This window comes from Montipora foliosa, chromosome 8 (genome assembly GCF_036669935.1).
Source record: "Montipora foliosa isolate CH-2021 chromosome 8, ASM3666993v2, whole genome shotgun sequence".
Lineage (NCBI taxonomy): Eukaryota > Metazoa > Cnidaria > Anthozoa > Scleractinia > Acroporidae > Montipora > Montipora foliosa.
In genome coordinates, this window is record NC_090876.1 from 19,446,838 (window position 1) to 19,456,837 (window position 10,000).

The following is a 10,000-nucleotide window of genomic DNA, read 5'->3' on the forward strand; positions in this document are numbered from 1 at the left end:
TGATAATGTTTATGAATAGTCGCACGCTTAATGTGTTAGTCTCTCTTTTCAACGTAGTATTCTTGTTTTGCATGCAACGCAAGTGACAGTCATCTGACTTTCCGTTCACTGGCAACCTTTACTTTGTGGTACTAGTTTTACGTTATGAGCTCGTCTACGTTATAAACAAAATAGTTGATCTTTAAACTCAATTCGGATGGGCTGAAATCCTATACTCTGTGCAGCTGATTGAAGTCGTCGTGAAGCGTTATTACGAAAGAACAGGTTTTTTTGGAGATGAGCAAGGGGATACTTTGTGACGGTAACATGCCTGTCCGTTCTCAATTAATACAAGGTTTGCCTCTATGCTGAACTTGCAAGCATTCACAGCCCGTTCTTTGACATGTTTGTTCAAAGTCGCGCACCGTGGAAACTGTGAAATTATTTTCAAAACGAAGCATTCTACTGAACTGAAAAACGTGCAACACATTTGTTCAGAAATCACGGTCTTAACGTTTGAAGACAAGGTCTTAGAGGACTGCAAATTTCACGTAACGTGACGGAGAAGCCCAAAGTCACTTGGCTTTGAATGAAGCTGGTGGTATTCACTTAACTTATTTTTTTCTCCACAGTCAAGCGGAATTTCACTTCACATGCCAAAGTTTCTCGGTAGCAAGAGCTCCAAATCTGATTCAGGGCAGGGAAGCTCTTCTGATGGACCGCTGTCCGATTCTCAGGGATCTGAGGGCTCACCACCCGCAGAGAGAGCGCCAGTGGTTAGCATTCTTTCGGGAGAAGGATCAAGATCGAATTCTCCCACTCTTGAGAGAACAAGTAAGATGAGCGGCAAAAAAGTAACGGACAGTTCTTCATCATCCATGCAGCTTTTGATTGATTCCTCTGATACAGAACTGAGAGTTAAGGGAGTCGGCTCTCTGAAGGCCTATTCCTACTCACACCCTCCTCCTCCGTCGTATCGTCGTGTTAGTCCCCAGAAGAGAGCTTCCAGCCCGGGGACCCCTGAGCAATCTTTTGCACCTTTAGAAATGAGTTTTGTCGTAGCTCAAGATTCAGAATCAAGAAAGTCGCTGGAGGAATCACGGACCGAGGCAGGCAACACTCCTAAGCCGAGTTTTTCTTCCTTTAGCGAAGAAACGCGGAGGCGGCTTCTGCGACTGAATCTGCAAAAGAAGGCGGAAGAAAAGAGACGTCAGAGTGAAGAGCTGTCCTCTCCACCTGTTGAAAGAACTGATGAAATAGTGCGTGATTTTCCTCGCGATTTTCAGCGCAAGTTGTCCGATCAGGACAGTTTCGACAACACTGAACAGCTCAGTAGCAGCAGTAGTACAAGTCACAGTAGCAGCGCACACAGTAGTAAGAATCCATCGCTGGATTCACTGCATGTCACATCACAACCAGATAAAATGACCATTGTGCCTATTGTGCTTCACGCCGAGGCATCGCGTGTCAACAACACTGGTAAAGCGCTATCGCCAAACTATATGCATCAGGAGTCTAAACCGCGGTCTTCTAATGAGACGGTGGTAGCTGTTGTTAAGGGAAGAGGCGTGGTGTCTGGTATGGTACGACCGTTTGATCCAACACGGAGACCTGCCAGCTTGGACATCCCTTTGAGAAGAGAGAGCACGGAAGATGCTCGGTTGGCCAGGAGGTCGTTAGGTTCTGAGGAAAGTAGCGACACGAGCAGCGATGAGGGAGATGAATGCGCGATCAGCATGTCAAAGACATTTGATGAGAAGCTGAGGAGCTTGTTGGACCTTGGTAATTCACTTGATAGTAAAGCAAGCGATGATGACAAATCCTCCGTTCAAAGCGAACCTCTTAAAAAGCAAGTTTTGACCAGCGAGGACATGGCACAGCGTCGCTCATCAGAACAACCTGGGGGAAGAATTTATAAAGTTGTTGGAGTTAGCCCTGCCAGAGACTCCTTTGCGAGTGCTTCCACGCTTTCAAGCAGGGAAAACCCATCGTCTAAAAACGATACTCAGCACGATAAGTCAGAAAGTGAGGTGCGATCGAGCAGCATAGTGCAAATCAATGCAAGAAAATACTTTGCCAATCCTGCCGGCGAAGAGCATAACAGGTATTATCATGATTTGCCATCTTCAGGGAATAGAGTGTCTGTCGAAGAGAAGACACCAAAGGCATCTGATAGTAGACATGTTGGAGCGCTCAGGCAAAGGTTTGAAAGCATTCCTGGTCGAGTTTCGAGTAGTTCACCGGGATCCTACACAACAGCACCGGGAAATAAAAATAGGATGTCTGCACCAACTATTCAAGGCAAGATGACGTCATATGGTGTAAAAGATGGGCTGTCACCACAGGAAAACCAGGGTAAAGTACGAGGAAGCCAAGAAAGTATATCCCGACAGGGTACCCAAGGAAAGAACAAGGAGCCTGTCTCATCAGTCAGGGAAAATAGGATTGGAGCCATGCGAACGGCGACTCCAGTATCTCGGAGAGAGTTCAGTATGCAGCCAGGTAGTGCGAAGGCCCAGTCGTCTCACAGTGGGCTAAGTATGGGTGAGCGAGGTGGTGTGCAAAGAGCACCTGAAAGCAGAACACCAACTTCAAGAAGCATTCGCCTCGAGTCAAGCCCCGCTAGACATTCATCCACAACACCATCGAGACACAGCATGGAGAGGAGTGATGCTAGTGACAACAGAAATGTGCGGTCCCGTTTGAACTTGGGTCATGCAGCAGGGGAACGGTCCAAGGGGCAGCCGTTTGCGGGAAGGACGCAGCTACCTCCGAAGATGATGACCAGGGATCATGGAACCAAATCCAAATTTCTAACTCACAAAGACTCGGCAAAAGAACTTCTACCATCCAAGAATAGGATGCCCCCAAGAGACGCCAGAGAGTCGCAGGCCCAAAGAAAGCTGGAGAAAGATGCTCAACATATAGCGGAACTGCTAGAAGAGATGCACACAGAGCGACACTTGAATCTGTCCCGTCAGCAGTCGGACATATCAGGACAAGCACAGAAAGCCGCTGCACAGAGGGCTGCCATGCGCAGACGCCGCCGGAGCTTGGGAGACGACAGTGATCCAGATGCACCTTTACAAAACAGGGTTCCAGAACAAAGTCGTGATGTATCCCAGGGTGCTTCTAGGGCACCATTGTCTTATGGAATAGAAACAAGGTCGCATGGTTTATCGCGTGACAATTATACGCGGAGTGGATATCATACTGTGAGAAGGTAACACCAACATCTAACCAGAGTCTGAAACCTCTTGACATGGTGCGAGTACTTGAAAAACAAGTCTAAAGGAGGTGACAGGTAGCATGCACAAGCATCTAGCATCAACGTGTTTTTACGTCTTTTGAAAAAAGAAATAACAGAGAGTTTAAAAAGCGAAGGCAACGGCAACGAAATAAACAATAGGTTTAACAAGCCAAAACAACGATCGTGCATCCAGCACATACTTTTTACAACCCGAGTAACTTTCCTTATCGTGTTCTACAAAACAGTGTGACAAGATCAAATTCGGGGTTTTGTGGAGAGCGTCAGCTCAAGGGTGAATACTCTTTCTTTTTTTAACTAAAGCAGTTGTTACTTGTTTGGTGTTAGACCGGTTTGCTCCCATCGCACGAGTCTAAAAATGTGAAATAACCACAACCTAGATCCTATCGATCAAACGACCCCAGCCTCCCAGATACCACGCCTGGGCTCAGAATTCTTATATTTAATTGCGGTTTTCGATGTCGTTGTCTTGGCAGAGGCTGAAACTCCAAAATATTTATGAAGAGAATCCTGACTCTTTTTAACAGCACGGTATTTGTTGCAGCTTACTTGTGGTGATACCATTCTCCACACCCCTCCCCCCTTAAACTCAGGAAAAACGGAAACGGAGCTTTTTATATCAGGCAACATTTTGAAGTCCAAATGGTCTTAGCAACGGGGTTGTTTGTGTTACAGTTAGGCTTATTGGCTGTTTTTATGCTGGGGACACCTAATAATTTAGGATTAAGGCAAAACGTTATTGCGTGTGTTTCGTTAATCTTATATGAGGTGCTTCTTCAATCACGTGATCAGCAATCATCTTTGCAACGAAAACAAAGTTCTCTAGAGTTAACCTCCCTGGTGGTGATTTTGAGACCATCATGCGTGTTTTTTTGTGAAAGGTGTACTTTTTTATTCATTTTGGCCTGTCATCTCAACTGCAACGCCTGAAAAGGTTGGCGTGAACGGATACTTTGATAATTGGTTTCACTTTTAAATTTGGCATGGATAGACGAAAACGATCACGGCATCAGCGAGAAGAAGTGTAAAAGCTCATCGTTGTGGTTGGGTAAAAACGTCGACCTTTGGAAACTTAAATGTAAACAAATTCGTTTTATTGTTTTAGTGTGGAAATTTAATTCAAAACACATTCGAGTGAGTGGGCTTAAGTTTGCCCAATTTCTTCTTCTATAGTAAATCCCTTATTAACGCTGGACAGATAAAGTGACAGGCGAAAAATTCGTCTTGTGAGTCTCTAGTATAAAAACAGCCATTCGTTTATGTGGCTAAATATTTACAAATGAATTATATACGCCTGTTTGTCGGCGTTGCATTTATATTTTAGAATTTTCAAGTGGGCTTGAACGCCAGCCTTCCTACGGATATTTGTATTGTATCTTTTATAATTCTTCTAAGTTCCCCTTTGGTAGGAACGTGAAAGCACGAAGTTGTTTCTGTTTTCTGATATCTTATGAAATAAATTATTAATATATTTCATTATTTTTATATGCAACAATTGCATACAAAAGCTCTGTTCCACTATTGAATGCGTCGTGAAACTTTTGTTTCCGTAAAATTTTGAGACAAGTTGCGAGAAAATTGCCCAGTGCAAAAATGGTCATAATTATTTGAATTGAAAATTATCTGGTGACACGCAATCTGTGACGTGACAGGAGGGTTTAATTACCTTGTTCCCAGAGTTATCTCTCTCGGAAAAAAAACCCTGGTTGCTCTGGGTCACCTGGCCTCAATTCTTGGAGGTTTTCCATTCCAACAGTGTGGAATGGGTGGCAGCGTACCCAGTTTACTGTGTTGGGGCTCTGGAGGAGTTTGCCACCCCGTCTTTACTGCTGATCGTTCGAAACAATTGTACCGCAGGCTTTCCTGTAGGCTGTGTCGAGCTGATGTGGATCACTATTATTTCAAAAATAAGAAATTTGTTAACTTTCCTAGAAACTCTTTCACGGCTCTTATACATGCCATTCAACCAGATCGTTTCCAGATGGACTTTGAAAAAAGGAAGTGCTAGTTTTTCCTTCAAAGTAATATCATCAAGGACTGTCTCAAGCAACGCAGTTGAAACACACCTCAGGAATTCCAGCGGTATTTTGAACTAGTAGTTCACTTTTTTTTCTATCCAGATATGGACGAAATTTGGTCGACGACCTACCCTCCCTGTGGTTTTGGTCATGTGACTTAGCACAACCCGGGTTCTTGCTCCCAGATCTTATTACTACGATTCTCAGTTGAGTATGACACTAGGGAAGTTTGGTGACAAAGTTTCAGAGTTAAAGTTACCATGTTGTCAAGGGCAACTTCCTTCGTTTCCAAGAGTAACTTTTAGGGCCTTGACGTCACGAGCGAGCGATGAGCCCGCCAAAATCTACGAATGGTAACGGTTAAATCCAAACTGGCGACCGTTACCAGTTAGATGACGTCAAACCCCGAAAAGTTACCCTTGGAAACGAAGCAAGTTGCCCTTGACAACATGGTAACTTTAACGATGAAACTTTGTCACCAAACTTTCCTAGTGTCATACTCAACTGAGAATCGTAGTAATGAGATCTGGGCGGATACCCTCGAAAGGGATAACCTCTGGCTTCTCTCCCTTTCATTATGTTAAAATGACTAAAGTTTTCTTTCTTTCTTGCTTGATGAACAAAGAGAATCCTAGGAACAGTTGTGTTTTTAACTGTTCAAATCCTTTTAGATCGGTCATGTTTTGCGCTATTATTATTATTCTTAATTCTTAATTCACTGGCAGATGCTTTTATAAGAAGCAAGAATCCAAAAAAAATTAAATTGTTACCTGGAATGGTACTATTTTTTCATTACTTTTTTATATTATATATGTGCAAAGTATTTTCTGAGGTAATGCTTAACTCAAACACGAGTAAAGCTGTGTAAAAACTGTATAGTTTCATTTTGTTGGGATAAACTCGTAAATAAATATGGCGAAGTTCCAGTGCAGTATTCTTTTCTTTGGTATGTGGGGAAAACCCTATGCAAGAAATGCCGCCAAATTTCCCCAGTAATAAATAGTAAGACGATTCACTTCTTCTAATGTAAGCGTTTACCAAATATCAGTGTTGAACAGCATTTGGGAGTAGAGAAATAAACTCCTTGGTTAATTTTTAATCTGGGATTAGCGTTTCGTACCGTTTCGTACCGCGCACCGGTGGCTCAGTTGGTTGAGCACCGGGCTGTCACGCGGGAGGTCGTGAGTTCAACTCCGGCCGGACCAACACTCAGGGTCTTTAAATACCTGAGGAGAAAGTGCTGCCTTTGTAATTACATCTGCAAATGGTTAGACTCTGTAGTCTTCTCGGATAAGGACGATAAGCCGGAGGTCTCGTCTCACAACCCTTCAATGTTCATAATCCTGTAGGACGTAAAAGAACCCGCACACTTGTCGTAAAGAGTAGGGCATGTAGTTCCCGGTGTTGTGGTCTGGTCTTTCTGGTCTGGATAGTGTAGGGTGGAGCACCTCGCATAGGACCTCAAGTCCTGTTCGTGCTCCTTCCCTCTGGGCAGGTTTGCCCAGTAGAAGAGACAAACCAGATGTCTCGTAAAACGAAACGAAACGAATGAATCGGCTTTTGACCAACCGGGCCCAGATGTCCGCGTTATTTCTGGCGCAGTGAATTAGCCTGAGGAGCGGACGAGGCATCTCTCCAATCGGGAGAGAAACACACGGGATTTTCGTCAAAGGCGCAAGGAATTGTGATTATGCGCGAATGGAGGAATTAAGATGCGCGGTATGACCTTGTCACACAGACTCTGTTTTCATTTCGCTTCTGGTATTCTCAAACTATATATAATTTACACTGTCACGCAACAAAAAAGCAAATTCGAAATTGTTCAACGAAAGCGGCCAAGAACTTGGAATGTTGTCAGAAACAAATATTCTAACCACCTCTCCAATTCTCAGGTCTGCGCGCTTCATTGTTTCAGAGTTACTTGTCGAAGCGTTTTTCACGCAACTTTATCGGGTTTCGTATGGAGATGTGGTCCACCAATATGGGAGAACGCATCTTTTATGAGTCAAATGAGTCAATGAGTCATGAGTCAATGAGACTCACCGTCAATATAGCAATAATTTGTTGATTAAGCCTAAGCCCTCATTTCAGTGATTAGGCCTAAGCACTCTCTGAAATTTTAGCTTTCATTTTATGGTTTAATTAACTGCACTAACTCGTCGACTCATGACTCATTGACACATTGACTCATAAATACTTGACAGTCCCAATATGGCGGCCGGTGATTAACGAGAATATTTGGAGTTCATTTTGTAATGAAAGCGCTTATTTTTCGCTCATGAGATAAAGTACATGTGTATTAACATATCTTCTAATGTATTTGATAGGCTTAAACTGCTGAGATTCACAGAGATAGGCATTTTTTCCGAACCAAATGGCTTTTTATCGTGGGGGCACGCAAGGTGACAATTCGGAAATTCAAAATGCATCTATTGTTTTCCTTCTCCGGAGTGTGATCCAGAAGGCAGTCCAGTTGGGGGTCCACGTTTTGTACCGTCCCTGCTTAAGACGTATTAAAATCTCTCTTCATTTCCACGCTCGAACCGTTGTTAAAGTATTTTATGCATAATTGAACATCTCCATTTCCCTCTGCATTATTTCTACCATTCAGGTAAAATAGTAGAGAGGTAATGTACCTCGACACAACTGTACACCTGTGACATCTGAACTGAAACGAGGTCTTTAAGGCAAATTACAATTGCGTGTGTTCCTCAGCAAAACTGTAACGTGTAAATTTCATAGTCAGTTTGAAGAAAAAAGTCTTTTCCATCATTTACGTCACTGTATTGTATGTACACAGTACTTAACAGGGGCACCCAACGTCAATTTTCGGAAGATATCTGTTCGGGAGACGATTTGAGATCTAGAATTTTCGGAACATTTGTAGTAAAATTTCTTGCTTGCCTAGAATTTTCGGGATCCTTTTTTCTGGATGAAATTTTCGAAAAGGTAAGTTTTTATCCCTATAATTTTCAGATCAGTAGACTTTCAGCTAGGAAATCCGAACAGATGAGGAATTTTTAGGGGATAAAAATATGCCTATATCCGCCGTTTAAGGTGATTCCTTAGTATTGAACTGCGCATCCTGTTCTGCGCATAACACAGCGTAGGCCACGTTCGTATTCAGGCACGGCTAAGAGGCTTTATGGTCAAATTTCACGGCTCAGTTCTGTTTTCCTTGCGTCAAGTCTCAACGGATATTTCTAAACAAAACAATGTTCAAATTTAACCATAAAGACTCGTAGCTGTGTGTGAGTACTGATATATCGAACGTGGCCAATAACATTTCAAAATGGCGACCTTTCGTGCGGGAAAGCTCGCTAGAAAGAAGAATGGCCGTTTTCAGATCATAGCAGTAAAGAGCAAAACAGGAAGCTTTTTAGACTCTCGCAAAACAAAAAGTCGAGTGATAGCCTTGATGATGCTAAATAACATTTCAGTCCGACAGTGAAAGTGAAACCGCGATATCGGGGAGACGTGTTGTCGAGGAGTCGAGCTTGGTTTGCTTTCTGTTCTCTCCTAAACGAGGTTGGTGACCTATCTTTTTTTTTTTGCATAATTTTATTCTCTTACTCATCCTCTTTGTGCTGTAAAAAATTGTTAAAAAATTTACGTCAGAAAAAAAAGTTACAGGAAAAAAAGTATTCGTAGCCATCACTCGTGGCAAGAGAAAATGAGGGGACAGAGAGGGAGGCTCAAGGCGTTGGCCGGGATATGTTATGTCCACGAAAGTTATTTTTAGACGAGCGGAAGTCTTTGTTCTAGGGGAAGTCTGTCTTCCGAGACGTCCGCATGCAGTCTTGCTTCGCTCTCAGGTTCTTAGTGAAAAGAGAAAATGATGGAGCACGTGGAAGGCTGATGAATATATATTTTCTTTCAAACATCGGACCGAGGTTGGCCTGCATGCGGACGTCTCGGAAGACTTCTGCTCGTCTAAAAATAACTTTCGTGGACAAGACATATCCCAAGGGCTGGACCGGGAGCCTCCTTCTCTGTTCCCTCATTTTCTCTTGCTCGTGGACACAAAATTGTCTCCTCGGGATCACGCACCCGCGGAATATTTGTAGTCAGTGCCTTTCCAAGACGTGTGCCTGTGCCATAAAACAAACATTAAATTATTCCTTTTGAACAATACAATTGACCTGTTTTGTTATTTCAAGAACTACGTCAAAGCTGTGCTTCCTGTTCCTGCAAAACGTATCCTTAACCCATGGAAAAAACTTGTCCTTCATAGATGAAGTTGCAATGATTAAATGAGTAACTTGAGCAAGTTAAACCTCGCAAACGAGCTTGGTGACCTATTTTTTTAATTGCACATTTCGAGTCACCATGATGTAGGGAACAATCGAGAAACGTTTAAAGAAAATCTTACAACAACTTCTATTACTAAGGAATCACCTTAAATACTAAAATACGTTTAACAGTGCTATGTTTAAGTGGTTTTGAACTATATTCTCGTTGGGTGCCCCTGACTTAAGCCGAGAAAAACGCTGTAATGTTTGAATGTCTTCGTTGGGAAAGCCTGAAGTTCTCATCAAGTCAGCGACCAGATCAGTTTCATCTTTCAGTCGCGAAGTGGCAAAGCGCTGCAAGTCATCTGCAATTCTGATGGCTTCAGCTGTTGACCGAATTTTAGGTGCAACTGGATCAAACTCTACATCATCACCCTCTTAACTGTCTTCCACAACTACTTTCTTTGTTGGCTCTTCTTAATTAATAGTGCAAACGGCGAAAG

The 10,000-nt window shown here is 42.9% G+C and overlaps 1 protein-coding gene across 1 annotated transcript in view; it reads left to right on the top strand.

Moving 5' to 3' along the window:
• Positions 1-3,347, top strand: part of LOC137968965 (rho GTPase-activating protein 23-like) — a 39,954-nt gene extending 36,607 nt beyond the window's left edge. Inside the window, exon 24 of the mRNA XM_068815457.1 lies at positions 612-3,347. Within this exon, the coding sequence (XP_068671558.1) occupies positions 612-3,206 (2,595 nt within the window). The 3' untranslated portion in view covers positions 3,207-3,347. The remainder of the gene's footprint in view (positions 1-611) is intronic.
• The last annotated feature ends 6,653 nt before the right edge of the window (positions 3,348-10,000 follow it).